Raw genomic sequence first — 25,264 nt, forward strand, 5'->3', positions numbered from 1 at the left:
GTAGGTGGAGCTGCAATGGAGCACCGTCGTGCCGATGTTACTGTTGCAATGAATCATGGCCGGAGCTTTGGCGGGCCGCCGACCCTGCATTGGAGCACCGCGCGGCGGTGCGCCGGTGCTTCATTGGAGCACCACGTCCACGCATCGGTATCGCGGCTGCAATGGAGCACAACCGAAGCTGCAATGGAGCACCGCGCCGGTGTCGCGGCTGCAATGGAGCAGGAGCACCGCCGCGCCGGAGTTGGCATTGCAATGGGGCATTGCTGTGCGGCCGCCGTTGCTGCCAAACGCCTAGCTGAACCGACGGGGGGTGTGTCTGCTGTCGTCGCTTTCCTACAGCTAGAGGAAGATCAGATGAGTGATGCGTTGACGAATCAACGACTACAGGGGGTCGGATCCAACGGCTGGGGACCGACTGATTTCCCTAGAAAATCAGCCGAATGATTTGTAGTAGTGCCTTTATTAAAAGAGGTCTGTTTATGTCTCATCTAGATGTAAGATGATTTCATGAGCCAGGTTTACTGCACCTCCGTGCTCGCTAAATATATGACGTATGCGGTAGTACTCCCTTAGAAAAAATGTATGCTTAAGGCGTGTTCGGTAGCCCTCTAGCTTCTCAACTCCTCAACTCCAGGCAGGAGTCCAGCCGAACGCTCCAACTCCTGAAGTTACGGGAGAGAAGCTGGCGATTTGCTACGTGCAAATTTCAAAATTGCTGGAGTTGTGGAGCTGGAAATCTGGAGCACCACCAAATCTGAGAAGTGGGAGTTGTGAAATATTACAATGAGGGTGCCACCGCGAAGTGAAATCGCTGATACCGGTTCGATCGAGCGGCGCTCGTTTCCCAGTCGCTGCCATCCCCGACTAGCTATACCCGACCAGGCCTATGGCCCAGTCCATATTCTCACAGTGTTTTGCATCGACAGCCTGCTTCAGACGGGCCACATGGGGGCAATTTTATGGGCTCTGGCTCGCTCCCTCGCGCGAGCGAGAAGCCGCCACGCCGAACGGATCGCTCGCTCCGGGATCCCTCGAGAGAAGCTGGCGCTCGATTTCCGGCGCAGGAGTTGCGGATTTTTGGGCACGAAGAGCTACCGAACAGGCCCTTAGTATTGTGTTCACAGGAAAAAAAAAGTGTATGCAGTAGTACATTTTATGTTTTTTATCTTTTTTTATGATTTTTTTCTCTTTCTGGTTTAGCTCCTCTTTTGGTTTTCTTCCAATTTTTTTTAGTTTTTTGTAATATAAACATTATTCTAATATATGTTGAACATTTTTCAAATAAACACTTAATTTTTTTTTCATGTACAATGAACAATTTATTTCAAATACACACTAATCTTTTTTCAAAAGTAGGTTGAAGATTTTTCTGAATATACACTAAAGAAAAAAGTTAGTATGTTGAAATTTTATTTAATATACTTGGTAGGAGTAGGTTTTTTCCAATGTATGATGAACCTTTTTAAATAAATATATATAGAGTAGCACTATAAGGGCCCGATGAGATCCTCCTGAGATCCCGGGATTAAATATGTATGTATATAGAGTGGCACTATTCTAATCCCGAGATTAGAATAGTTATTTGAATCACAGTCAGCCCTATAAGGGCCCGATGAGATCCTCCTGAGATCCCAAGAAACCCACCGGACATAATAAAAAAACGCAACACACCCGACCCGCTGCCCCGATCCCCACCTCCTCCCTCGATTCCCTGAGCCGAACACCAGATCTCGCCGCCGCCGCCCCACGACCTGTGTTGCCGTCGCCACTCCTCCGCCGTCGATGCACTCCCTCCCCATGGCATGTGCGCTCCCTCCCCTGCCAGCGCGCTCCCTCCCTGCGGCCGGCGCGCTCCCTCCCCGCGGCTGGCACGCTCACTCCCCGGCCGGCGCGCTCCCTCCCCGCGGTCGGTACGCTCCCTCCCCAGCCCGCGCGCTCCCTCCCTGCGGCCGGCGAGCTCCCTCCCCGGACGGCGCGCGCCTACCAATTCCCCTTTGCGACCGGCGTGGTCCCTCCCCGCTGCAGCCCGCACCTCCTCCATAGATGGCCTGCACCGGCCGCTATAGCCCATCGAGGTGGTGGCCGTCTTCCTTGACCCCGATCCACATCTGCCTGGGCTTCTATGGCTGACCTGCCCAATCGCCGATGGATTCCTTCTCCAAACAGTACAATGGCCACTCCCGCTCTGCCTCAGACCTCCCTTCTCCCCCACACGGCGAATGTCCTGCTCCCTACCACGCCCATACCGTTCTTTCTCCCCTGGATGCATCTGGTCTCTCTTCAATTACAGGTCAGCACCAGCGCTGCAAACAAAAAAAGGTCAGCATCTGGTCCTCCAGAAGTTCAGTGTGTTGATTTTTTGAAGATCATGAAGTGGACTATAACTATGTATATTTTGCAGGGCCTTGTGATAGGGCATCCATCTTTTTTCATCGAGGTCGACATCGTCCATCTGCGTCGAGGCCACCCTGCCATTGTAAAATTCTGCTCTCAAAGGTGTCTGTTATTGTGTAGGTAAAAGAACCTAAAGTTTTTCTATACCTCAACAACTTGAACTGGTTATGTATCACTGTAAGTGCAATATACTTCAGTCGAATATTTGATTATTCAGCGGGCCAATGTGTTCATTAACCAATTTTGTGCACTAAAAAATTATAGAAGGTAGAATGTTTGTGAATCTGTATATTAAGAGTAGTTGGTCAGTAGGCTAGTGGCTGCACTGTCTCCGTGGAATAGTTTTCTGTGTCATTTCTACTAGTTTCCATCCCCAGCCGCGACACCTTCTCTTCCTGTTATCACCACAAAAAACAGAGCACACAAAAGACTCGGGTGCTAGTCACCGTCCACCTCCTCAGGCACCTCTCTGCTTCTTGAGAGTTAGCTGCGGCTTTCCATGGCCATATACACGCAGTTTGTTGTTTTGCCCAACCACTTATATATGTGTGCATGTTTCCATTTTTGCCAAATTGTATACCGATCTTTTGTTTTGAAAAACAAATGTGAATGTGAACATGAGAAAAAAGTCTATATAAAGAAGTTCATGTATTACTAACCCAGAAGGTTCGTGTATTACTAAGTGTGTGCACATATAATTTCTCCCTCCATATATGTTTGTATGTATGTTTGTATGTTCTGCCAATTCCATTTTAGCTTTGACCATGGTTCACCAGCCATGTAAACAATAGTTCGGCGCATACGTCCTTCAAAAATATTATCTATCCTCATTATTTAGTTTAAAATTGTGTTGTCTAGTTCTAGTTCTATTCTATTTTTCTGAAGTTCAATAGTGTCAGTGCAAGCAAAAAATTGGGGTTTTGATATGTTGGTTTCAGTTTCAGAAATCCTTCAGGAAAAAATGCAAAAGAAAAATGGAGCAGGAGTCACAGGCCTCAAGCCCTCTCTCCACTTCGTGGCTTCTTGTTCTCAAAGCACAAGTTGCTACTGCTACTATTAGTAAATTGCTTCTGCTCACTATAATGAGCTGAGGGGCGTTGCCCAACTGCGTGGATGCTCGCCTGCTCACCGAGCGTCGCGATAGTCCACCCCGAAGCCATCAGCAGGAGCAGCTTGCAACAGTCCCGCCTCTCCTTCGTCTAGTGCTCCAAGAGGCCAGGGTAGAAAAATCGGTCATCTTTTGATGAGCCCTGCCCCGACAGGAACCTCTCCCTACCTCTCTCAGCTACTGATGGGCACCATAGTGTGAAGTTGATGTAGAGAACAAGTTCTGATTATGTGCTCTGTACATGCTTGTTGATATGTCAATGAGAACCAACTTTTTTTCTTCAGGTTGTTGTGATGATGTTTGATAGTTAATATTTTTGCAAGTATAGAACTCCAGGTTATGAAATTTTGATGGATGTGAGACTTCTTTTGACCTTGCATTGTTAAAAGATCTGCCAAAACTTTCTTACATGTAGATGCACCCACGTCCGCATCTTTGACCTTCTTCATATATGTGTTGTGTTTAAAATTGCTTAATGAAAATTATATTTAAGAAGTTCATATATTACTGAGTGTAAAGGTCATATATTATAACTACCTAGTAAGTGAAATGTATTATAGAAATTCAAATTAAAAATGACTTCTTTTGAATTCGTGATTCAAAAGTTTTCAAGTTAAAAAAAGTATCACTGCATCCCAAAATAAATGACTCAACTTTGTACTAACTTTAGTGCAAAGTTAGTACAAAGTTGAGTCACTTATTTTGAGATGGAGGGGACATAATATAAGAAAGGAAAAAATGTGGGGATTCATCGAAAAAAAAAGGATCAATTCACCAAAAAGAATTTTGGAAGTTCAAAAGTCAAATACTAAAGAAAAACCTGAGTTTACACTGAGGAGGAAGCTATTTCACTGAGGAAAATCCAGAAGTTCAACTTAAAAAAAGGAGCGGTACTATGTGAGTAAATGAAGAAGAAAGTCGGTCCTTATCCAGAAATTCTTCAACTCTGAAAGTTCAAAATTAATAAAATGGAGAGGTTGAAGAAAATGACAAAACAAAAATGTTCAAACAATTACCATAGACTACAATGATTTTTCCCAATTTGTAAGAAAACCTAGAGCTTCAAATAAAAATAGAGGAGTGTTTTGATGTTTATTACAAAAAACTAGGATTTTTTTTATTTTACTAAGAGATAAAACCAAGAAGTCCAAATTACAAAGATGGAGTAGTTCCATGATTATAGAAAACTCAAATTTTCCTCATCATTATAGAATGGAAACAAGAAGTTCAGAATAAAATAACATAATAGTTCGATGTATAAAAATGGGAAAATCTAAATCTACTAACGAGAAGATCATCAGAAGTTCAAACAAAAAATAGTAGAGCACTTTGAAAGTGGATATTTCACCGTTCCTAAAAATAAAAAATAAAAGAAGTTCGAATCTTAAAATAGAGAAGGTGAAAAATCATAAAAAGGACTTTCATCATTTCTAAAATTTAAAAACCTCTAGGTGTTCAAATTTAAATAACGGACGGTCCAATATTTATTACAAAACTAGGATATTTCTGTTACTAAAAAAATAAACCGAGAAGTCCAATTTACAAAAATAGAGAAGTCTGATATATATAAAAAACTTTGATTTTCCTCGTTACAAAAACTTTGATTTCCCTCGTTACTAACGAATAAACCAAGAAGTTAAGTTCGAAATAACATAGAATCTGTACGATGTTTATTACAAACTATGATTTTTCCCCGTTACAAATGAATAACACCAAGAAGTCCAAATTGAAAAAATCAAGAAGTTCAATTTTAATAACTAGAATAGTTCCATGTATATGAAGAACCCAGATTTCAAAATTGAAAAAAACCCAAGAAGTTCAATTTAAAATAGAAGAGTAGTTCGATGAACTTGGCCCATTTTCTAAATTACTTTTAAACCGTCCAAAATTAGAAAAAACTTTAAACATGATGCCGATGCCGATGACTTGAGCCACATAATTTAGCAGCCAGAAGAATCGGCCAGGTAATTCTGGACTCGGTTCCTAACAAAGAAAAATCAAATTGTCGACTGTCCGGATGCAGAGGCCCTAGCGGCTTTCAAACACAACATCCGTGACGAATGGCTAGCCCGGCACCTTGGTCAGGAAAAGCCGAAATCTATGGTAGCCCTCACGACACTCATGACCCGTTTTGGCGTAGGAGAAGACAGCTGGCTGGCTCGTAGCAATAACATGACCAAGAGCCCTGGTAATTTGGATACCAAGGACAGCAATGGCAGGTCGCGTCGCAACAAGCACAAGCGCCGCATTAACAGCGACAACGCTGAAGATACGGCAGTTAATGCTGGATTCAGAGGCTCTAAGCCCGGTCAGCGGAAAAAGCCATTTAAGAGGAACACTCCGGGCCTGTCCAGTTTGGACCGTATACTCGATCACTCGTGCTAGATACATGGCACCCCCGAAAAACCAGCCAATCACACCAATAGGGATTGTTGGGTGTTCAAGCAGACCGGCAAGTTAAATGTCGAAAACAGAGACAAGGGGCTGCACAGCGACGAGGACGAAGAGCCCCGGCCGCCGAACAATAGTGGACAGAAGGGCTTCCCCCCACAAGTGCGGACGGTGAACATGATATGCGCAACCCACATCCCCAAAAGGGAGCGGAAGCGTGCACTCAGGGACGTATACGCGTTGGAGCCAATCGCCCAAAAGTTCAACCCATGGTCCTCCTGCCCGATCACTTTCGATCGAAGGGACCACCCCACTAGCATCCGCCATGGCGGATTCACCACATTGGTTCTAGATCCAACCATTGACGGATTTCACCTCACTAGAGTCCTTATGGACGGCGGCAGCAGCCTGAACCTGCTTTATCAGGATACAGTGCGGAAAATGGGCATAGATCCCTCAAGGATTAAACCCACAAAAACAACCTTTAAAGGCGTCATACCAGGTGTAAAGGCCAACTGTACAGGCTCAGTTACACTTGAAGTGGTCTTCGGATCCCCGAATAATTTTCGAAGCGAGGAGTTAATCTTTGACATAGTCTCGTTCCGCAGTGGCTATCACGCACTGCTCGGACGAACCGCATTTGCAAAGTTCAATGTGGTGCCGCACTACGCATATCTCAAGCTCAAGATGCCAGGCCCTCGATGAGTCATTACGGTCAATGGAAACACCGAACGCTCTCTCCGAACGGAGGAGCACACGGCGGCCCTCGCAGCGGAAGTACAAAGCAGCCTCTCAAGGCAATTCTCCAGTCCGTCTATTAAACGTCCGGACACCGTCAAGCGTGCCCGGAGTAACCTACAACAAGACCGCCTGGCACGTTCCGAGCAAGCGTAGCAATACAGCCCCAACCCCAGCCCTCGCGAAACTGCGAAATCAGTACTACGCGTACATGACTACACTCTGAAAATACCATGGGCACAGGGGGGGGGGCATGACCACGGCACGCCCAAAAATGCGGCTCAACCGCACTAGGGGCTCCCGATTTTGTCATTATTTCCTACTTTCAGGACTCCACTCTTCGGAAGGCCTGTCCGGCAGTACAACCGCCGAACACACGATGCAACAACCAAGGAGGCAGAAAGCTACATCGAATTCCCAGGTGGTCTCTATAACAAGAAAAATACCTGTCTTACATACCGTCTCGCAGCTCGCCCCTGGAGGGGGACAAGTCAAATAGTCCCATCTCTTGCTTATCGCACTATTTGTATCGTTCTGCTTTCACAACAGCCTTTTAAAATAAACAATGCTTAGCTTCAGCTTATTATTGCATTCTCTATTCATGTCTTTTTCAATACATATGGTCAGTTATGACATTTAGCACCCGTACACTTTGGTACGGTCCATACGCCAGGGGCTCAAGCACCCCATAATACGGCGTGAGAAGTCTGAACACTTTCACAAGTGCGGCACCCCGAACTTATAGCATTATATGCATCAGCTCCGAATCATGTCTTTGGTCAAATGTTGGGTTTGCCCAGCTCCTATGTTTTGGTACCTTATGTTCCGCTCTATCGGCTAAGGTAGTGGTAGGAGAACTACTGCGATTGTGCCCTGGTTCTGCCGGGCTTAGCACCTCAGTAGAGAAAGCTAAAACTGACTGTCATGATAAGGCGAGAGACTGGTCGCTGTTCGGCGAGGTTTTCGAGTTCCTAAAGACTTATGCCGCTTAGGGCGAGGGGCCGGCCCTTTCTGGCTTAAAGGCGTGTATCGCGCCCCGAATTCGGCCTTCTGAATACCAGGGGCTTCGCCGAAATTTAAAATTATAGAATTCTATGGCTAAGTGAGAGTGATAAAGCATTATTAGTCCGGTTGCCTTGTTCGTTGTGCTGAGCACCTCCCTCGAAGGACCCAAACATGGGAACAAGAGTGCTCAGGTTTACCCCAAACACCCCAGCACTGGTGGTATGGGGGCAGAAGCTGAGGACTAGCCATCTCTCAGATTGGATAAATGGCCAAACAGAAGGTAATATTATAAATTCACACAAGCGTTGCATAGCGCATATGAAACAAGTTTTCATCATACAGGATCACACGAGCAAGTTTACTCAAATATTACATCCTTTGAACATTCGTCCGCCACAAGACAGGCACCCTTCAGGACACCCTCATAATAAATTTCGGGGGTGCGATGCTCCTTGCCCTGTGGCGGCCCTTCCTTGATCAGCTTCACGACGTCTAGCTTGGCCACTGCACCTTCACACGGGCGAAAGCCCGGCGTGCACCTTCGATGCAGACGGACCGCTTGACGACCTCCAGCCGTGGGCAGGCATCTACAAGCCGCCTCGCCAGGCCGAAGTAGCTGTTCGGAAGGGCGTCGCCAGGCCACAGCCGGACTATAAGGCCCTTCATGGCCTGTTCGGCCGCCTTGTGCAGCTCGACCAGCTGCTTTAGCTGGTCGCTCAGAGGCATCGGGTGTTCGGTCCCAATATACTGAGACCAGAACAACTTCTCCGTTGAGCTTCCCTCCTCGGCCGGGTAAAATTGTGCGGCATCCAACACGATGCAGGGTAAATCTGTGAATGCTCCTGGAGAGCTCCGAATCCGGGTAAGTAATCGGTAATTTACTTGTACATGCTTGCTCTGCATATAGAATGCCTTACCCGCCATTATCTTCTTCATTGCGTCGATCTCCTGGAGGGCCTTTTGGGCTTCAGCCTTGGCACTTTTTGTGCCCTCGAGGGCTGCGGCAAGCTCAGACTCTCGCGTCTTCGAGTCAAGCTCCAACGCCTCGTGCTTCGTCACGAGAGCCTGGAGCTCTTGCTACACCTCGCCCACCTGAGCCTCTTGTTTTTCCTGCTCGGTGCGCTCCTTGGCCGCTTTATCTTCGGCCTTGGTTAGCGCTTGCTTCAGGGTCGCCACCTCGGTCGTGGTCCCTGGCAAATATACGATGATCCTATCATTTTGCAATTGCGTCTTCTTTTATATATACATATCTATAGACATGGTATTACTTACCCTTGTTCTCCTCGAGCTGCCTCTTGGCAAGGCCGAGCTCTTTCTTGGACCCCTCGAGGTCCTGCTTTAGTACGGTGACCTCCGCAGTCAGTGCGGTGGACGCCAGCAGCGAGGCCTGCATACGCATATTGACATACTTATATTAGACTCCTGCGATATTATTTGATCCTCTGTTCGGCTTTTCTTTGTGAACACCGAACAAAGCATCAGGGGCTATTGGCTATGTGGTAATATTTTTCCTATATTTTAAAACACTTACCTCAAAGCCTTTTAGAAGGCCGGCACAGGCTTCAGTCAATCCGCTCTTGGCGGACTGAACCTTCTGGACCACCGCACTCATAATAGTATGGTGCTCCTCGTCGATGGAAGCGCTGCGAAGCGCTTCCAGCAGATTGTCTGGCGCCTCTGGATGGACAGAGGTCACCGGCACAGGCGTCTTGCCCCTCTTAGGAGGAGGCCGCCTGCCCGAGGCCGGAACCACTGGAGGTTCCGGCACGGTGTTCGGCTGAGGGCCGAACTCGGAGCTCTCAGGGGCCCCGTCCCCTCGGCTCCCGGAGTCCAGAAGGTCGCCTTGAGGCGCCTCCGGGACTGTCTCCCCTCGACCCGGTGCCTCTTGAGACAGCACCTCGGCGTCATCAGCAGGATGAGGGGAGGTGGCGGCCGGGACTGGATCGCTATCCATGTCCGACGAGCCCAGGGAGCCGTCCGATGATACATCGATACTGGCTCGTGGCGGCCTGCATAATTATGTTCGGCGTTAGGGAAAGCAGTGCGACAAAGGAATGCTATGAGTTACTCTGGTATCCAAATACTTACAATCTCCCCAGGAGCTTGGCCCTGGGCAACCACTCCTCTACGCCTTCGTCGGCGGTGGTGGAATTGTCCGGAAGGAGAGTCCTTCCCTTCTTGGACCCTTCGCCCCCCCACCCCCCAGTTGGGGCGGCCTTCCTTTTCTTATCTCCCCCAGCTGGAGGGGGAGCATCTTCTTCTTCTTCCTCGTCTTCGGGGGAGGAGTGTGCCGCAGAGTCATCGGACGGTGAGTCCGACGACGCCTGGCGTCGGGAACTCTTTCGGGTTCCCTTGGCCTTCTTGGTCTTCTCTGGCACCGTATAAGGAGCCGGAGTCAGCATCTTCGCCAGAAGAGCGTCCGCTGGGCCTTCGGGAAAAGGAGCCGGACAGTCGATCTGTCTGGCCGTCTCCTGCCAGTCCTGTCAAAGGTACGGGAGTTTAGATCCCGCATGGAGTCAATCTATAAAAAAAATAAGTATCCTGTGAAAGGTAAAGCAGCTTACCGCATTGGCTTGGCGCTTCGCGCTGAATCCGCGATCCTCAGTAATGGGAGGGGGGACCTCGGCGCTTTTGAACAGCACCCTCCAGCCATCTTCGTGAGTTGTGTCGAAGAGCCTATTCAGAGTTCGGTGCTGCGCCAGGTTGAACTCCCACAAGTTGAAGTCCCGTTGTTGGCACGGGAGGATCCGGCGGTAGAGCATGACCTGGACCACGTTGACGAGTTTGATCTTCTTGTTCACCATGTTTTGAATACATGTTTGGAGTCCGGTCAGCTCTCCCGAACTACCCCGGGACAGGCCCTTCTCTTTCCAGGAGATGAGCCGCGTGGGGATGCCAGATCGGAACTCGGGGGGCCGCTGCCCATGTAGGGTCACGCGGCTCGGTGATGTAGAACCACCCAGCTTGCCACCCCTTTATGGTTTCCACAAAGGAGCCCTCGAGCCATGTAACGTTGGGCATCTTGCCCACCGTGGCGCCTCCGCACTCCGCCTGGCGGCCGCCCACAACCTTCGGCTTGACATTGAAGGTCTTCAACCATAAGCCGAAGTGGGGCTTGATGCGGAGGAAGGCCTCGCACACGACGATAAACGCCGAGATATTGAGGATGAAATTCGGGGCCAGATCATGGAAATCCAGGCCGTAGTAGAACATGAGCACCCAGACTAATGGGTGGAGAGGGAATCTCAGTCCGCAGAGGAAATGGGTAAGGAACACTACCCTCTCATGGGGCCCGGGGGTGGGGATGAGTTGCCCCTCATCTGGGAGCCGGTGCGTGATGTCGTCGGGCAGGTATCCGGCTCTCCTCAGCTTCTTGATGTCTCTCTCCGTGACGGAGGAGACCATCCACCTGCCTCCCGCTCCGGACATGGTGGGGGAAGGTTGAGGTGGGAAGTGCGGACTTGGGCGCTAGAGCTCGAGTGTGCGAAAATGGATGAGCAAAGGAGGAAGAAGGCGTGGATGAAAAGGTGAATCCTTATCCCTTTATATGGGCGGACGAAACTATGCGCCCCCCGCTAGCCTGGTAAAACTCGCTTATCCCCCAAGCGTCGTAATCGATGGCACGGTTGGATTACCCATGCCCATATTGATGAGAATCCCGTAATAAGGGGACACGATCTCTTCTTTGACAAGACGTGTGAAAAAACTGCCTCGCGTTATGTGCGGGGCTAGTTAAAAGAAACGGTTCGAATAATCACCGGACCATGACATAACGTCATGCTGCCAAAACAAGTCAGCAAATTAGATTTGCGAAAATATTATTCTCTCTACGGTGGTATGTGGAACTTATTTTGCAGGGTAATTCTTCCGTGGTGTATTCGGAGGAGGAACCCGCCTTGCAATGCCGAAGACAATACTGCGCGCCGGACTCATCGTCATTGAAGCCTGGTCAGGGGCTACTAAGGGAGTCCTGGATTAGGGGGTCTCCGGACAGCCGGACTATATCCTTTGGCCGGACTATTAGACTATGAAGATACAAGATTGAAGACTTCGTCTCGTGTCCGGATGGGACTCTACTTGGCGTGGAAGGCAAGCTAGCCAGTACGGATATGGATATCTCCTCCTTTGTAACCGACCTTGGGTAACCCTAACCCTCTCCGGTGTCTATATAAACCGGAGGGTTTTAGTCCGTAGGACACAACAACTACAGCAATCATACCATAGGCTAGCTTCTAGGGTTTAGCCTCTTTGATCTCGTGGTAGATCTACTCTTGTACTACCCATATCATCAATATTAATCAAGCAGGACGTAGGGTTTTACCTCCATCAAGAGGGCCTGAACCTGGGTAAAACATTGTGTCCCCTGCCTCCTGTTACCATCCGGCCTAGACGCACAGTTCGGGACCCCCTACCCGAGATCCGCCGGTTTTGACACCGACAGTTAGGTTTACCTTAATACTTCTTTTGTAGTTGCGGATGCTTGCAAAAGGGGTTAATCATAAGTGGGATGCTTGTCCAAGTAAGGACAGCACCCAAGCACCGATCCACCCACATATCAAATTATCAAAGTACCGAACGCGAATCATATAAACGTGATGAAAACTAGCTTGACGATAATTCCCATGTGTCCTCGGGAGCGCTTTCCTCTATATAAGAGTTTGTCCAGGCTTGTCATTTGCTACAAAAAGGATTGGGCCACCTTGCTGCACCTTATTTTCTTTTGTTACTTGTTGTTCCTTACCAATTATCTTATCACAAAACTATCTGTTACCTATTATTTCAGTACTTGCATAGAATACCTTGCTGAAAACCGCTTATCATTTCCTTCTGCTCCTCGTTGGGTTCGACACTCTTACTTATCGAAAGGACTATGATAGATCCCCTATACTTGTGGGTCATCACACACCTCAGGTTGATATGGATCCAATCCATCCTCCTCTTGTGCATGACAATCATGGGGGATATGATGACACTGAAGATAGTGGAGATGCAACTGATCAAGGCAATACAAGTCAAAGTGGTGAGCAACCATCAAGTGATGATGATGATGAAGTTGGTAATGATGATGCCAACGAAAATCCACCCGATTCACCACGAGTGCAGCAGCAAAGAAGAAGTGAAAGAGGTCACATTTCTTCTTCTAAATATCCACCACATCAATATGTGTTGATGACAGATGCAGGTGAGCCCTCATGCTATGAGGAGGCAATGTCTGATGAGAACAAGGAAGAATGGTCAGAAGCCATGCAGGATGAGATGAATTCCCTGTATGAGAATGATACCTTTGAGTTGGTGAAACTGCCAAAGGGCAAGAAAGCACTCAAGAACACGTGGGTGTACAGAGTGAAGACTGAAGAAAACACCTCACATCCAAGGTACAAGGCCAGATTGGTTGTGAAAGGATTCTGTCAGAAAAAGGGCATTGATTATAGTGAGATATTCTCTCCAGTGGTCAAGATGTCTTCGATCTGAGTTGTGCTTGGCATGGCTGCCACCATGGACTTGGAAATTGAAAAACTTGATGTGAAGACTGCATTCTTACATGGTGACCTAGAGGAGGAGATATACATGGAGCAGCCGGAGGGATTCATGGTTGCAGGCAAGGAGCACTTAGTTTGCAAATTGAAGAAGAGCTTGTATGGCCTGAAGCAAGCTCCTCGGCAGTGGTACAAGAAGTTTGAGTCTTTTTATGACTGGGCTTGGTTACCGTAAAGCACAACCTGATCATTGTGTCTTTATGAAGAGGTATGCCGAGGGTGACTTCATTATTCTCTTGTTGTATGTTGATGATATGTTGATTGTTGGAAATGGCACAAAGAGGATTGCTCTCCTCAAGAAGGCATTGAGTAAATCATTTTCCATGAAGGATTCAGGACCAGCTAAGCAAATACTTGGCATGAAGATCTCCCGTGATAGATCAAAGAAGCTGCTTTGGCTCTCACGGGAAAGATACATTGAGAAGGTACTTGAAAGGTTCAATATGAAAGATGCAAAAACTGTTATCTCTCCGCTTGCAGGCCATCACAAACTGAATTCAAAACAATGTCCTACAAGCAAGAAGGAGAAAGAAGAAATGAGGAAAGTACCTTACCAATCTGCTGTGGGCAGTTTGATGTATGCCATGATATGCACTAGGCCTGACATTGCCTATGCAGTTGGAGTTGTTAGCCGGTTCATGACAAATCCAGGTAAAGCTCGCTGGGAAGCAGTGAAGTGGATTCTCATGTATCTCAAGGGTACTTCTACATCTTGTCTATGCTTTGGAAATGGTAATCCTGTATTGCAGGGCTATACAGATGCAGATTATGTAGGTGACAAGGATCGTAGGAAGTCCACATCCGGATACCTGATGACTTATGCAGGGGGGAGCAGTGTCATGGCAATCAAGATTGCAGAAATGTGTCTCTTCATCAACTACAAAAGTTGAGTACATTGCAGCAGTTGATGCTCGCAAAGAGGTTTTGTGGATGAAGAACTTCTTGCAAGAGCTCGGCATGAAGCAAGAGAAGTATGTTTTGTGACAGTCAGAGTGTTATTCATCTTGCCAAGAATTCAAGCTATCACTCTCGAACCAAGCACATTGATGTGAGGTACCATTGGATTCGAGATGTTGTGAGTTCCAAGTTGCTGAAACTTGAGAAGATCCATACCGACGACAATGGTTCAGATATGATGACCAAGATATTGCCAAATGAGAAGCTACAAGCATGTTGCAAGGTAGCGGGCATGGCGGTGCCGCCCTCATGAGTCGGAGGGGGAGATTTGTTGGGATATCCTCCTCATATGGGCTGTGAGGAGATGACTATTTAAAGGCTTTTTAGGCAGCCCAAAGAGATGCATAAGCCCACTACCCATTAGGGTTATGACCTAGGGTCATTTTGGACTTTGCACATGTATGGATGGGGATGCTTTACCCTTCATCCAGCAGCCACCACCAAGTGTGACGAAAATCAGTTCATCCTCCAAGAGAGAAGAAGAGAGAAACCCAAGAGAGGAAGGGAAGAAGAGGAAGATTGAAGGAAGAAGAAAAGGGAGCTCCTCCCCAAGGTTGTTATGGTCCAGATCCACTATCTTGTCTCCTTCAAGCTTCGGTTCCATCATCTTTGGTGAGATTGTTCCAATCCCTAGTTCTTGAGCCCCAAATCTTGTTGTGTTTATCCAAGATTCAGAAATCTTGATGTATGAGATCCTCTAGTGCTGTCTAGAGAAGAACTTGTTGTATCCCATATTTGATAATAGTGGAAGAGGATTTGGGTGGCTTCGGCCCGTGGTTTTTTCCCTCAAGTCGAGGGGTTTTCCACGTAAAAATCTGGTGTCTCTTACTTGGTGCTGTCCAGAAACTTTGTTGATACTTGGTGCTGTCCAGAAACTTACTCCTACCACAAGACACTAGGCTAAGGAGTGGCTTGCCTGCTGAGTAACATTTTCTGCCTCCATATATGCTGCTGCATATGTTTTCTTAGCAACGATTCTTGAATTAGTACATAATGTGATGTTAAGATTACTTGTTTCCGCTGTAGTTTTTTAATTAACCACAAATGCATTTATGTGCTAATTTTCAACAGGCACAAGATCAATAGCAGCGGTGGTGGTGGTGTAGCCGGGAGACGACGAGCAGAGGACGAACTCTGGGACATGTCAAAACAGCTCTAATGAATGAGAAAGCGGTCAACGACACGGTCGAGGCTGTCCAACGACGTGTGCGTGTGATCAATCCCTCCCGCTGATCCACCTTGTGTGAGTTGTGCTGTCATAATGGTCCGATTGAATACGCATATACGTTGCAAACCGAAAGCCAATGCCCCACTATAATCTAACTAGCACGCTATCCTGATGCGAATCACGTAGGATCTGCACGTCGTAGATGCCGCGCGTGCAGATGCCACTGTGTGCAGCGATGCACTTCTCCATAAACATAGTACTCCTTTCGTCTTAAAATAAATATCTCAAGTTTAGTACAACTTTATATCAAAATTAGTACAAAGTTGAGACGCTTATTTTAGAACGGAGGAAGTAAAAATTACATGAAGTATCCTGCACCATCGAACAAGTCGCTACAATGAGTCGACAGCACGCCTTGTACCTCTTCTATTGAAGCCGGCTTGACTTTGTCAATGATGAAAGTCTTCAATGAAACCATATGAAGTGTGTTACACAAAACATCATTGTTGTGGACACACAATAAAAAACCATAATCTCGTTGTCCCAAGAACACGACGTGAATCTATGTTGAAATTTCGTCAACTCTGTTCTAATGGACACACTTTTGAAGGCAAAAAAATCCTAACCTGAACTACTAGCCGGAGCACACCGCCGGTGGCCCGCAGGATACCTCTGCCTAGTCTATCATGAGTTGGCTACATTATTACATCAGCAGGAGAAGGGCGTGAGCTAAGGGGTAGCAGGTAGCAGGTGAATTTGCGCTCGAGTAGCCGCAGCTCTGGGGAGAGCTCGACTGCCATGAAACAGACGACACTGCGGCGATGTGTCTTGTCGTTGTTGTGATTGGTCACCCAGAGGCAAAACCTGCCGCCTCCAAAGTACCCCACCTCGGGGACATGCGAGCATATTGTATATCCGGCGCGCCACGCCGGCTCGGCAGGAAAGGCCTCCGGCCAGGTCGCGACGATCGCGGGCGGCCTGATGTCCATGTCGACAGCGCAAAAGGGTTTCCCTCTGAAATCTTCTAATGCATGGAAGCCGAAGAGCAGCCGCCGGCCCGTGCCCAGGAAGTCCGAGACCAGCACGCCCCGGCGCTTGATAGGCAGCTGCCAGGCGCCCTCCACGCGCCACCTGCGGCGTACCGTGTCGTAGGAGTAAGTGCCTTGGTGTTGCAAGGAGATCCAGACGCACACGTCAGACACGAAGTAGGCCGTGACGTCCGCCCGCTTGCAGCGGGCGAAGCCCGGCGGCTCAGGGACGGCGCTCCAGGCCCAGCGGCCGCCGTTGTCGGGGCAAGGGTGATGCTGGAGAACCTCGAACCGGGGTCCCGGGGGAACGTCATAAGAGGGGTATGGGGAGATGACGAAGAACATGCGATCGCTGACGGGGACGAGGAAGACAAATTGCTTAACGGAGGGCATGACGGGGCCGCGAGAGACCACGGCGCCGTTGTAGAGTAGGGTCCGTCCGTTGGTGCCAATGCCGGCAATGAAGTTGCCGCAGGGAGAATCCGAGAACACCATAATCTCATAGGAGTTGACTTGCTTGAAGCAGGCGACGGGGTCAGGCAGGCTGAGCAGCGGCGGCGACGACGGGCAGTCGACGCGGACGCCGGGTTGCGGTAGGGGTTTCTCCTGGGAGGAGAAGAGATGCTTGAGGTTGAGTTTGAAGAGGAGGTAGCCTACTTCACCGTCGTCCTGCACCGCCACAAACAATCGGGTGCGGTAGCGCGGCGCGGCGGCCATGGATCTATCCACACCTCTACGAACGGTGACCCCTCCACGATTGATTTCGAAGGATCTGCTTACATATATATACTACTAGTTATTCCTTTCGGGAGTCCGCCTCCGGCTTGGGCACAAAACTGTTGGCATAATTAACCGATTTTGTCCATCAGAGTATAAATCATTAAAATCAACCGACTGGTTATCACGGGGCGTAACCCGCACGCTGCGCTGGACACGTGCCCCTGGGCCCATCCACTATTCGCGTGCGTCTCCTTCCACATATTTTTCCGCACCTCCGTTCGTCCCTGCGCGAGAGAGGACCTCTCATGGCAACGCCGCTACCTCCGCGCCGCTGCAGCAAACCAGGGAGGAGCGACTGCGTGCACCACCAGCTGCATCCCCGCCGCAAACAAAGGCGGATGAAGCCCGCACGCCCACCGCCGTGGTGCTGGAACCCCATGCGGGGGCGATGCTCGCCGCACTACTGCGATGCAGGCAGGAGGGCATCCGCTCATTTGTTGCTGCCGGCGATGCGGTACGGCGACGGGCCGCCGGCGCTGCGTTGGAGCATCGCATGCCGGTATCGCGGCTGCATTAAAGCATGGCCGGAGCTGCGACGGGCCATCGGCGCTGCGTTGGAGCACTGCGAGCCGGTGTCACGGCCGGAATGGAGCACCGCCGTGTCAGTGATGCAACATCGCCGGCCTTCGTAGGTGGAGCTGCAATGGAGCACCGTCGTGCCGATGTTACTGTTGCAATGAATCATGGCCGGAGCTTTGGCGGGCCGCCGACCCTGCATTGGAGCACCGCGCGGCGGTGCGCCGGTGCTTCATTGGAGCACCACGTCCACGCATCGGTATCGCGGCTGCAATGGAGCACAACCGAAGCTGCAATGGAGCACCGCGCCGGTGTCGCGGCTGCAATGGAGCAGGAGCACCGCCGCGCCGGAGTTGGCATTGCAATGGGGCATTGCTGTGCGGCCGCCGTTGCTGCCAAACGCCTAGCTGAACCGACGGGGGGTGTGTCTGCTGTCGTCGCTTTCCTACAGCTAGAGGAAGATCAGATGAGTGATGCGTTGACGAATCAACGACTACAGGGGGTCGGATCCAACGGCTGGGGACCGACTGATTTCCCTAGAAAATCAGCCGAATGATTTGTAGTAGTGCCTTTATTAAAAGAGGTCTGTTTATGTCTCATCTAGATGTAAGATGATTTCATGAGCCAGGTTTACTGCACCTCCGTGCTCGCTAAATATATGACGTATGCGGTAGTACTCCCTTAGAAAAAATGTATGCTTAAGGCGTGTTCGGTAGCCCTCTAGCTTCTCAACTCCTCAACTCCAGGCAGGAGTCCAGCCGAACGCTCCAACTCCTGAAGTTACGGGAGAGAAGCTGGCGATTTGCTACGTGCAAATTTCAAAATTGCTGGAGTTGTGGAGCTGGAAATCTGGAGCACCACCAAATCTGAGAAGTGGGAGTTGTGAAATATTACAATGAGGGTGCCACCGCGAAGTGAAATCGCTGATACCGGTTCGATCGAGCGGCGCTCGTTTCCCAGTCGCTGCCATCCCCGACTAGCTATACCCGACCAGGCCTATGGCCCAGTCCATATTCTCACAGTGTTTTGCATCGACAGCCTGCTTCAGACGGGCCACATGGGGGCAATTTTATGGGCTCTGGCTCGCTCCCTCGCGCGAGCGAGAAGCCGCCACGCCGAACGGATCGCTCGCTCCGGGATCCCTCGAGAGAAGCTGGCGCTCGATTTCCGGCGCAGGAGTTGCGGATTTTTGGGCACGAAGAGCTACCGAACAGGCCCTTAGTATTGTGTTCACAGGAAAAAAAAGTGTATGCAGTAGTACATTTTATGTTTTTTATCTTTTTTTATGATTTTTTTCTCTTTCTGGTTTAGCTCCTCTTTTGGTTTTCTTCCAATTTTTTTTAGTTTTTTGTAATATAAACATTATTCTAATATATGTTGAACATTTTTCAAATAAACACTTAATTTTTTTTTCATGTACAATGAACATTTTATTTCAAATACACACTAATATTTTTTCAAAAGTAGGTTGAAGATTTTTCTGAATATACACTGAAGAAAAAAGTTAGTATGTTGAAATTTTATTTAATATACTTGGTAGGAGTAGGTTTTTTCCAATGTATGATGAACCTTTTTAAATAAATATATATAGAGTAGCACTATAAGGGCCCGATGAGATCCTCCTGAGATCCCGGGATTAAATATGTATGTATATAGAGTGGCACTATTCTAATCCCGAGATTAGAATAGTTATTTGAATCACAGTCAGCCCTATAAGGGCCCGATGAGATCCTCCTGAGATCCCGAGAAACCCTCTCTCCACTTCGTGGCTTCTTGTTCTCAAAGCACAAGTTGCTACTGCTACTATTAGTAAATTGCTTCTGCTCACTATAATGAGCTGAGGGGCGTTGCCCAACTGCGTGGATGCTCGCCTGCTCACCGAGCGTCGCGATAGTCCACCCCGAAGCCATCAGCAGGAGCAGCTTGCAACAGTCCCGCCTCTCCTTCGTCTAGTGCTCCAAGAGGCCAGGGTAGAAAAATCGGTCATCTTTTGATGAGCCCTGCCCCGACAGGAACCTCTCCCTACCTCTCTCAGCTACTGATGGGCACCATAGTGTGAAGTTGATGTAGAGAACAAGTTCTGATTATGTGCTCTGTACATGCTTGTTGATATGTCAATGAGAACCAACTTTTTTTCTTCAGGTTGTTGTGATGATGTTTGATAGTTAATATTTTTGCAAGTATAGAACTCCAGGTTATGAAATTTTGATGGATGTGAGACTTCTTTTGACCTTGCATTGTTAAAAGATCTGCCAAAACTTTCTTACATGTAGATGCACCCACGTCCGCATCTTTGACCTTCTTCATATATGTGTTGTGTTTAAAATTGCTTAATGAAAATTATATTTAAGAAGTTCATATATTACTGAGTGTAAAGGTCATATATTATAACTACCTAGTAAGTGAAATGTATTATAGAAATTCAAATTAAAAATGACTTCTTTTGAATTCGTGATTCAAAAGTTTTCAAGTTAAAAAAAGTATCACTGCATCCCAAAATAAATGACTCAACTTTGTACTAACTTTAGTGCAAAGTTAGTACAAAGTTGAGTCACTTATTTTGAGATGGAGGGGGCATAATATAAGAAAGGAAAAAATGTGGGGATTCATCGAAAAAAAAGGATCAATTCACCAAAAAGAATTTTGGAAGTTCAAAAGTCAAATACTAAAGAAAAACCTGAGTTTACACTGAGGAGGAAGCTATTTCACTGAGGAAAATCCAGAAGTTCAACTTAAAAAAAGGAGCGGTACTATGTGAGTAAATGAAGAAGAAAGTCGGTCCTTATCCAGAAATTCTTCAACTCTGAAAGTTCAAAATTAATAAAATGGAGAGGTTGAAGAAAATGACAAAACAAAAATGTTCAAACAATTACCATAGACTACAATGATTTTTTCCCAATTTGTAAGAAAACCTAGAGCTTCAAATAAAAATAGAGGAGTGTTTTGATGTTTATTACAAAAAACTAGGATTTTTTTTATTTTACTAAGAGATAAAACCAAGAAGTCCAAATTACAAAGATGGAGTAGTTCCATGATTATAGAAAACTCAAATTTTCCTCATCATTATAGAATGGAAACAAGAAGTTCAGAATAAAATAACATAATAGTTCGATGTATAAAAATGGGAAAATCTAAATCTACTAACGAGAAGATCATCAGAAGTTCAAACAAAAAATAGTAGAGCACTTTGAAAGTGGATATTTCACCGTTCCTAAAAATAAAAAATAAAAGAAGTTCGAATCTTAAAATAGAGAAGGTGAAAAATCATAAAAAGGACTTTCATCATTTCTAAAATTTAAAAACCTCTAGGTGTTCAAATTTAAATAACGGACGGTCCAATATTTATTACAAAACTAGGATATTTCTGTTACTAAAAAAATAAACCGAGAAGTCCAATTTACAAAAATAGAGAAGTCTGATATATATAAAAACTTTGATTTTCCTCGTTACAAAAACTTTGATTTCCCTCGTTACTAACGAATAAACCAAGAAGTTAAGTTCGAAATAACATAGAATCTGTACGATGTTTATTACAAACTATGATTTTTCCCCGTTACAAATGAATAACACCAAGAAGTCCAAATTGAAAAAATCAAGAAGTTCAATTTTAATAACTAGAATAGTTCCATGTATATGAAGAACCCAGATTTCAAAATTGAAAAAAACCCAAGAAGTTCAATTTAAAATAGAAGAGTAGTTTGATGAACTTGGCCCGTTTTCTAAATTACTTTTAAACCGTCCAAAATTAGAAAAAACTTTAAACATGAAAAAGTAGCGCATTTTCATAAGATTTCCAACGCCATATCATTTGCCTCAATTGCATTAGCCGTTTAGAAATGGCATCGAAAATATCAACTCGGCTATTCGGTTTGCGAAATTTTACGATTTTCGAAATTACGCTTTAACATGGGGAATTAGAGAATACTTTTTATATGTGGAAGGAGCGTTTTTGCAGCAGCTTTCCAACGCCATATTATTTGCCTCATTCCGATAAACGGTCTAGAAATGCGATCAAAAACACGATTCATGTTTTTTGTATGAAGAAAAAACGGTTTTCAAAACTGCTCTTAAACCGCTTACATTTTGCCAAAAAAATAATTTGGGTCATGATGCCGGTGTCCATAGCCTTCCAACGGTATATAGCAAGCCTCATTTGGGCAATTTTGGCGGAAGTTCAACCTAACACAGGGGGAAGTTCAGGTCGAACCACTCAGGCAGTAAAGTTGCAAAAAACGCAATTTCATCACGACCCGAGTGCAAAATCCGCCAACAGGCGAGATTCCTATTTAAAACTAGTATTTAGTTGCTAAAAATTGTTTCTAGATTACACTAACATCATATAGAACACAACTAACCAGAATAAACCGCTTAGATGCTCGAGAAGTTCAACTACTTCATGGAGTGCGTTTCCGTTCACGATGAAGGCAGAAATCATGATCTCGCCATTTTCTAATTTACTTCAAAACGGCAGGAATATCATTTGTGTAAGTTCAACTCCTCGGTCAAAAAAAATTAAAAAAATTATTGTGAGAGAGGTTTGTACAAAAAGAATATCATCTGTGTAACATTGACGAATGGATGAGAAAATTACAAAGGAAAATACGTCATAGAAGTTCAACGTGAGAACAACAGGAAGTTCAACTACTACACTGATTGAATTTCAGATGAAAAACTTTTAAAACCATCGCGAGTATGAGAAAATAATCAACACGGGAAAGTTGTGTGTTTAAAGTAGCTTTTCATCGGTATATCACTCGTTGAATTCCGGGGAGTGGATGGAGAACTACGAGTAGTGGATGGAGATCTGCGAGCAAAAAAAGCACGTTGAAAATAGAGTGAAGTTCAGGTAGATATGCTGAGAAGTTCAGGTTTTTCAAGCGGTGCATTTTCGAAGAATCTGTTTCGCGATAGAGACAGAACGAATGATCCCTCCGTTTTCGAAATTACTTGAAAACGGCTAAGAACCAGAGAAAACCATCAACATGAAAAAGTTTCGCATTTTCCGTAGCTTTTCAACAGTATATTATTTACCCAATTCCGATAAAGTTTGTAGAAATTACGGCGAAAATACGTTTTTTGCCATTTTTGAAACTGACTTAAAACCGTAAAGAATTGGGAGAAACAATATATACAAAAAGTTTCGCATTTGTTCAAGCTTTCCAACGCCATATCATTTGCTGCATTCGGACGCACGGTTAAAAAATTAGCTCGAAAATACGAACTCGGTAGGACTTGGACCATTTTCTAAATTACTCTTAAACCATTCAAAATTAAAAAAAAACTTTCAAGATAAAAAAGTAGTGCATTTTCATAAGCTTTCCAACGCTATATCATATGCATCCATTGGATTAGCGTTTTAGAAATGACATCGAAAAAACGAACTCAGCTGTCCGGTTTACGAAATTTTACGTTTTTCAAATAACTCTTTAACCATAGGGAATTAGAGAAAACTTTCAACATGTGGAAGGAGCGGTTTTGCAACAGCTTTCCAACGCCATATTATATGCCTCATTCCGACAAATGGTTTAGAAATGCGATCGAAAATACAATTCACGTTTTTTGTATGAAGAAAAAACGGTTTTCAAAACTGCTCTTAAACCGCTAATATTTGGCCAAAAATTTAAGTTGGGTCATGATATTGGTGTCCATAGCTTTCCAACGGTATATCGCAAGCCCCATTTCGGCAATGTTGACGGAAGTTGAACCTAGTTCACAGGGAAGTTCAACGTACTACTAGCAGGGCAGGTCAGGTTGTGATCAGAATATTATTTTGATCCCGTGATCGGAATAGTGTTTATATATATATATATATATATATATATATATATATATATATATATATATATATATATATATATATATATATATATATATATATATATATATATATACCTTTTACTAATCCAAACTAAAAATTTAAATGTATGCTAAAATTTCTGAAAATAAATATATATATATATCGAAAACATTAACGCCCACACGTGTGGGCGTCTGGTAACTCGCCCACACGCATGGATCCTCGTCCAACCAATTCTGCACGAATTTTGGTGCATTCTAGCAGTTTTTGTGTGCCACGTAGGACTAAACTGGTGTGTGAGCATTCATCCGGTCGCCCACACGTCCTTTTTCACCACACGGGGGGCTGGTGTGTGGGCGTTTAGCAATTCGTCCACGTATCAGTTTTCACGCACGCAGAGGGGGCTGGTGTGTGGGCGTTTATCACTTCGCCCACACGCCCGTCTCCTCGCCCACACCCAAAGCTGACAGTTGCCATGTGTTTCTGCATGGTACATGGCAACTGCCCTAGCTTTGCTTGTAAGCAGATGTCAACTCTATTTTACCCGAGTTGCCATGTACACATGGCAACTGCCCTAGCGTGCACGTAAGCAGATGGCAACTCTTTCTCTTTACATGGCAACTGTCGTAGTATGCTTGTGAGCACATGGCAACTCTCTCTTTTACCCAAACATGTTTTTTGCCATGCCTTTTTGTAATGCTACATGGCAACTGCCTAGTGTTAGTGGGTGGCAACTTCTAAAATTTTGAAATCATGGCAACTGCAGTAGAACAGACCATACATGGCAACTGCAATTGAGCAACCATGGCAACTGTAGTTGTCCGACATGGCAACCAAAGTTCAGCGACATGGCAATGGACGAGGGTCTGGACCATGGCAACTGCGGGACGCGCGGTGACTGTCATGCGGGCGTGCGGGATCACGAGGTACGAGGCCTGACGTACGGGGCGTGTAGCCGTTATCTATTTCGCCCACACGCACGCGTGTGAGAGGGATCGGGAGGGGAAAAAAGAGATGTGTGGGCATTACTTGTTTTGTCCACACGTAGGTGTGTGGGTTGTTCCTCTTATACACCACACAAAATGTGTGGGCAGACCCCCTAACGCCCACACGTCTGGCACTTATCGGCATCCATATATATATATATATATATATATATATATATATATATATATATATATATATATTCTGATAACACTTCCGCACTGCATGCTCAACGCGAGGGCACTGCACTTTTTTTAGCTAGAGCACTGCATTACAGAGACTAGTGAACTTCTCATCGGAAAAAACTGCACGCGTTGTTTTTTCAGTACTGTTTTTGCTTTAGTTTTTTAACCATTTATCCGAACAAGGTGTATGATAATACCGTTGGAAAGCTATGGATTAGGCGCAACTTCGCCATGTTGAACACTTTTCGAGATTCCTCGCGGTTTAAGAGCAGTTTTAAAAACGATGCGACGGATGACGAGCGGCAGCGAGCATATTTTCGTGATTTTTTTCTAAACCGCTCATCGGAATAAAGCCAATGATACACCGTTGGAAAGATATCGTCGAGGCGCATCTTTTTAATATCTATTATTTTTTCTAATTCGTTACGGTTTAAGAGCAATTTCAAATTTACTAAATCGCGGAATTATATTTTTTTAATTTTTTTTCAATTTTTTGTACTGTTTTAACTCCATTTTTTGAACCGTTTGTCGAAACGAGGCGTATGATACGCCATTGGAAAGCTATGGATAAGGCGCAACTTTCGTATGTTGGAATATTTTTTAGATTCGTTACGGTTTTTAGTTAATTTTGAAAATCGTGCGGCTGACGATAGGAGGCAGCGGCCGTTTTTCGTGA

At 46.0% G+C, this 25,264-nt stretch overlaps 1 protein-coding gene across 6 annotated transcripts; it reads left to right on the top strand.

Moving 5' to 3' along the window:
- Positions 1-1,648: 1,648 nt before the first annotated feature.
- Positions 1,649-19,853, top strand: LOC123128703 (uncharacterized). Of its 6 annotated transcripts, XM_044548780.1 has the most exons (4): positions 1,649-2,319; positions 2,402-2,476; positions 3,333-3,457; positions 19,436-19,853. In XM_044548780.1, exons 1-4 carry the CDS (start codon positions 2,146-2,148, stop codon positions 19,461-19,463), a joined length of 402 nt encoding a protein of 133 aa, XP_044404715.1. In that variant the 5' UTR covers positions 1,649-2,145; the 3' UTR covers positions 19,464-19,853. The 6 variants fall into 6 exon arrangements, 2 of the variants coding, with proteins under 2 accessions (XP_044404715.1, XP_044404714.1); XR_006463387.1 differs by lacking the exon at positions 19,436-19,853 and having other exon boundaries at positions 2,402-2,514; positions 3,333-3,875; XR_006463389.1 differs by lacking the exon at positions 19,436-19,853 and having other exon boundaries at positions 2,402-2,514; positions 3,339-3,875.
- The last annotated feature ends 5,411 nt before the right edge of the window (positions 19,854-25,264 follow it).

The sequence above is a fragment of the Triticum aestivum genome, chromosome 6A, assembly GCF_018294505.1.
Source record: "Triticum aestivum cultivar Chinese Spring chromosome 6A, IWGSC CS RefSeq v2.1, whole genome shotgun sequence".
Lineage (NCBI taxonomy): Eukaryota > Viridiplantae > Streptophyta > Magnoliopsida > Poales > Poaceae > Triticum > Triticum aestivum.

Bases quoted from the DNA above. Each gene is read 5' to 3' on its own strand.
- LOC123128703 (XM_044548780.1), top strand. From the start codon at position 2,146: ATGGATTCCTTCTCCAAACAGTACAATGGCCACTCCCGCTCTGCCTCA. The intron at 2,477-3,332 runs GTAAAATTCTGC...TGTTGGTTTCAG, and splicing joins GTCGAGGCCACCCTGCCATT to TTTCAGAAATCCTTCAGGAA. The intron at 3,458-19,435 runs ATTGCTTCTGCT...TACTATTAGTAA, and splicing joins GCTACTGCTACTATTAGTAA to ATTGCTTCTGCTCACTATAA.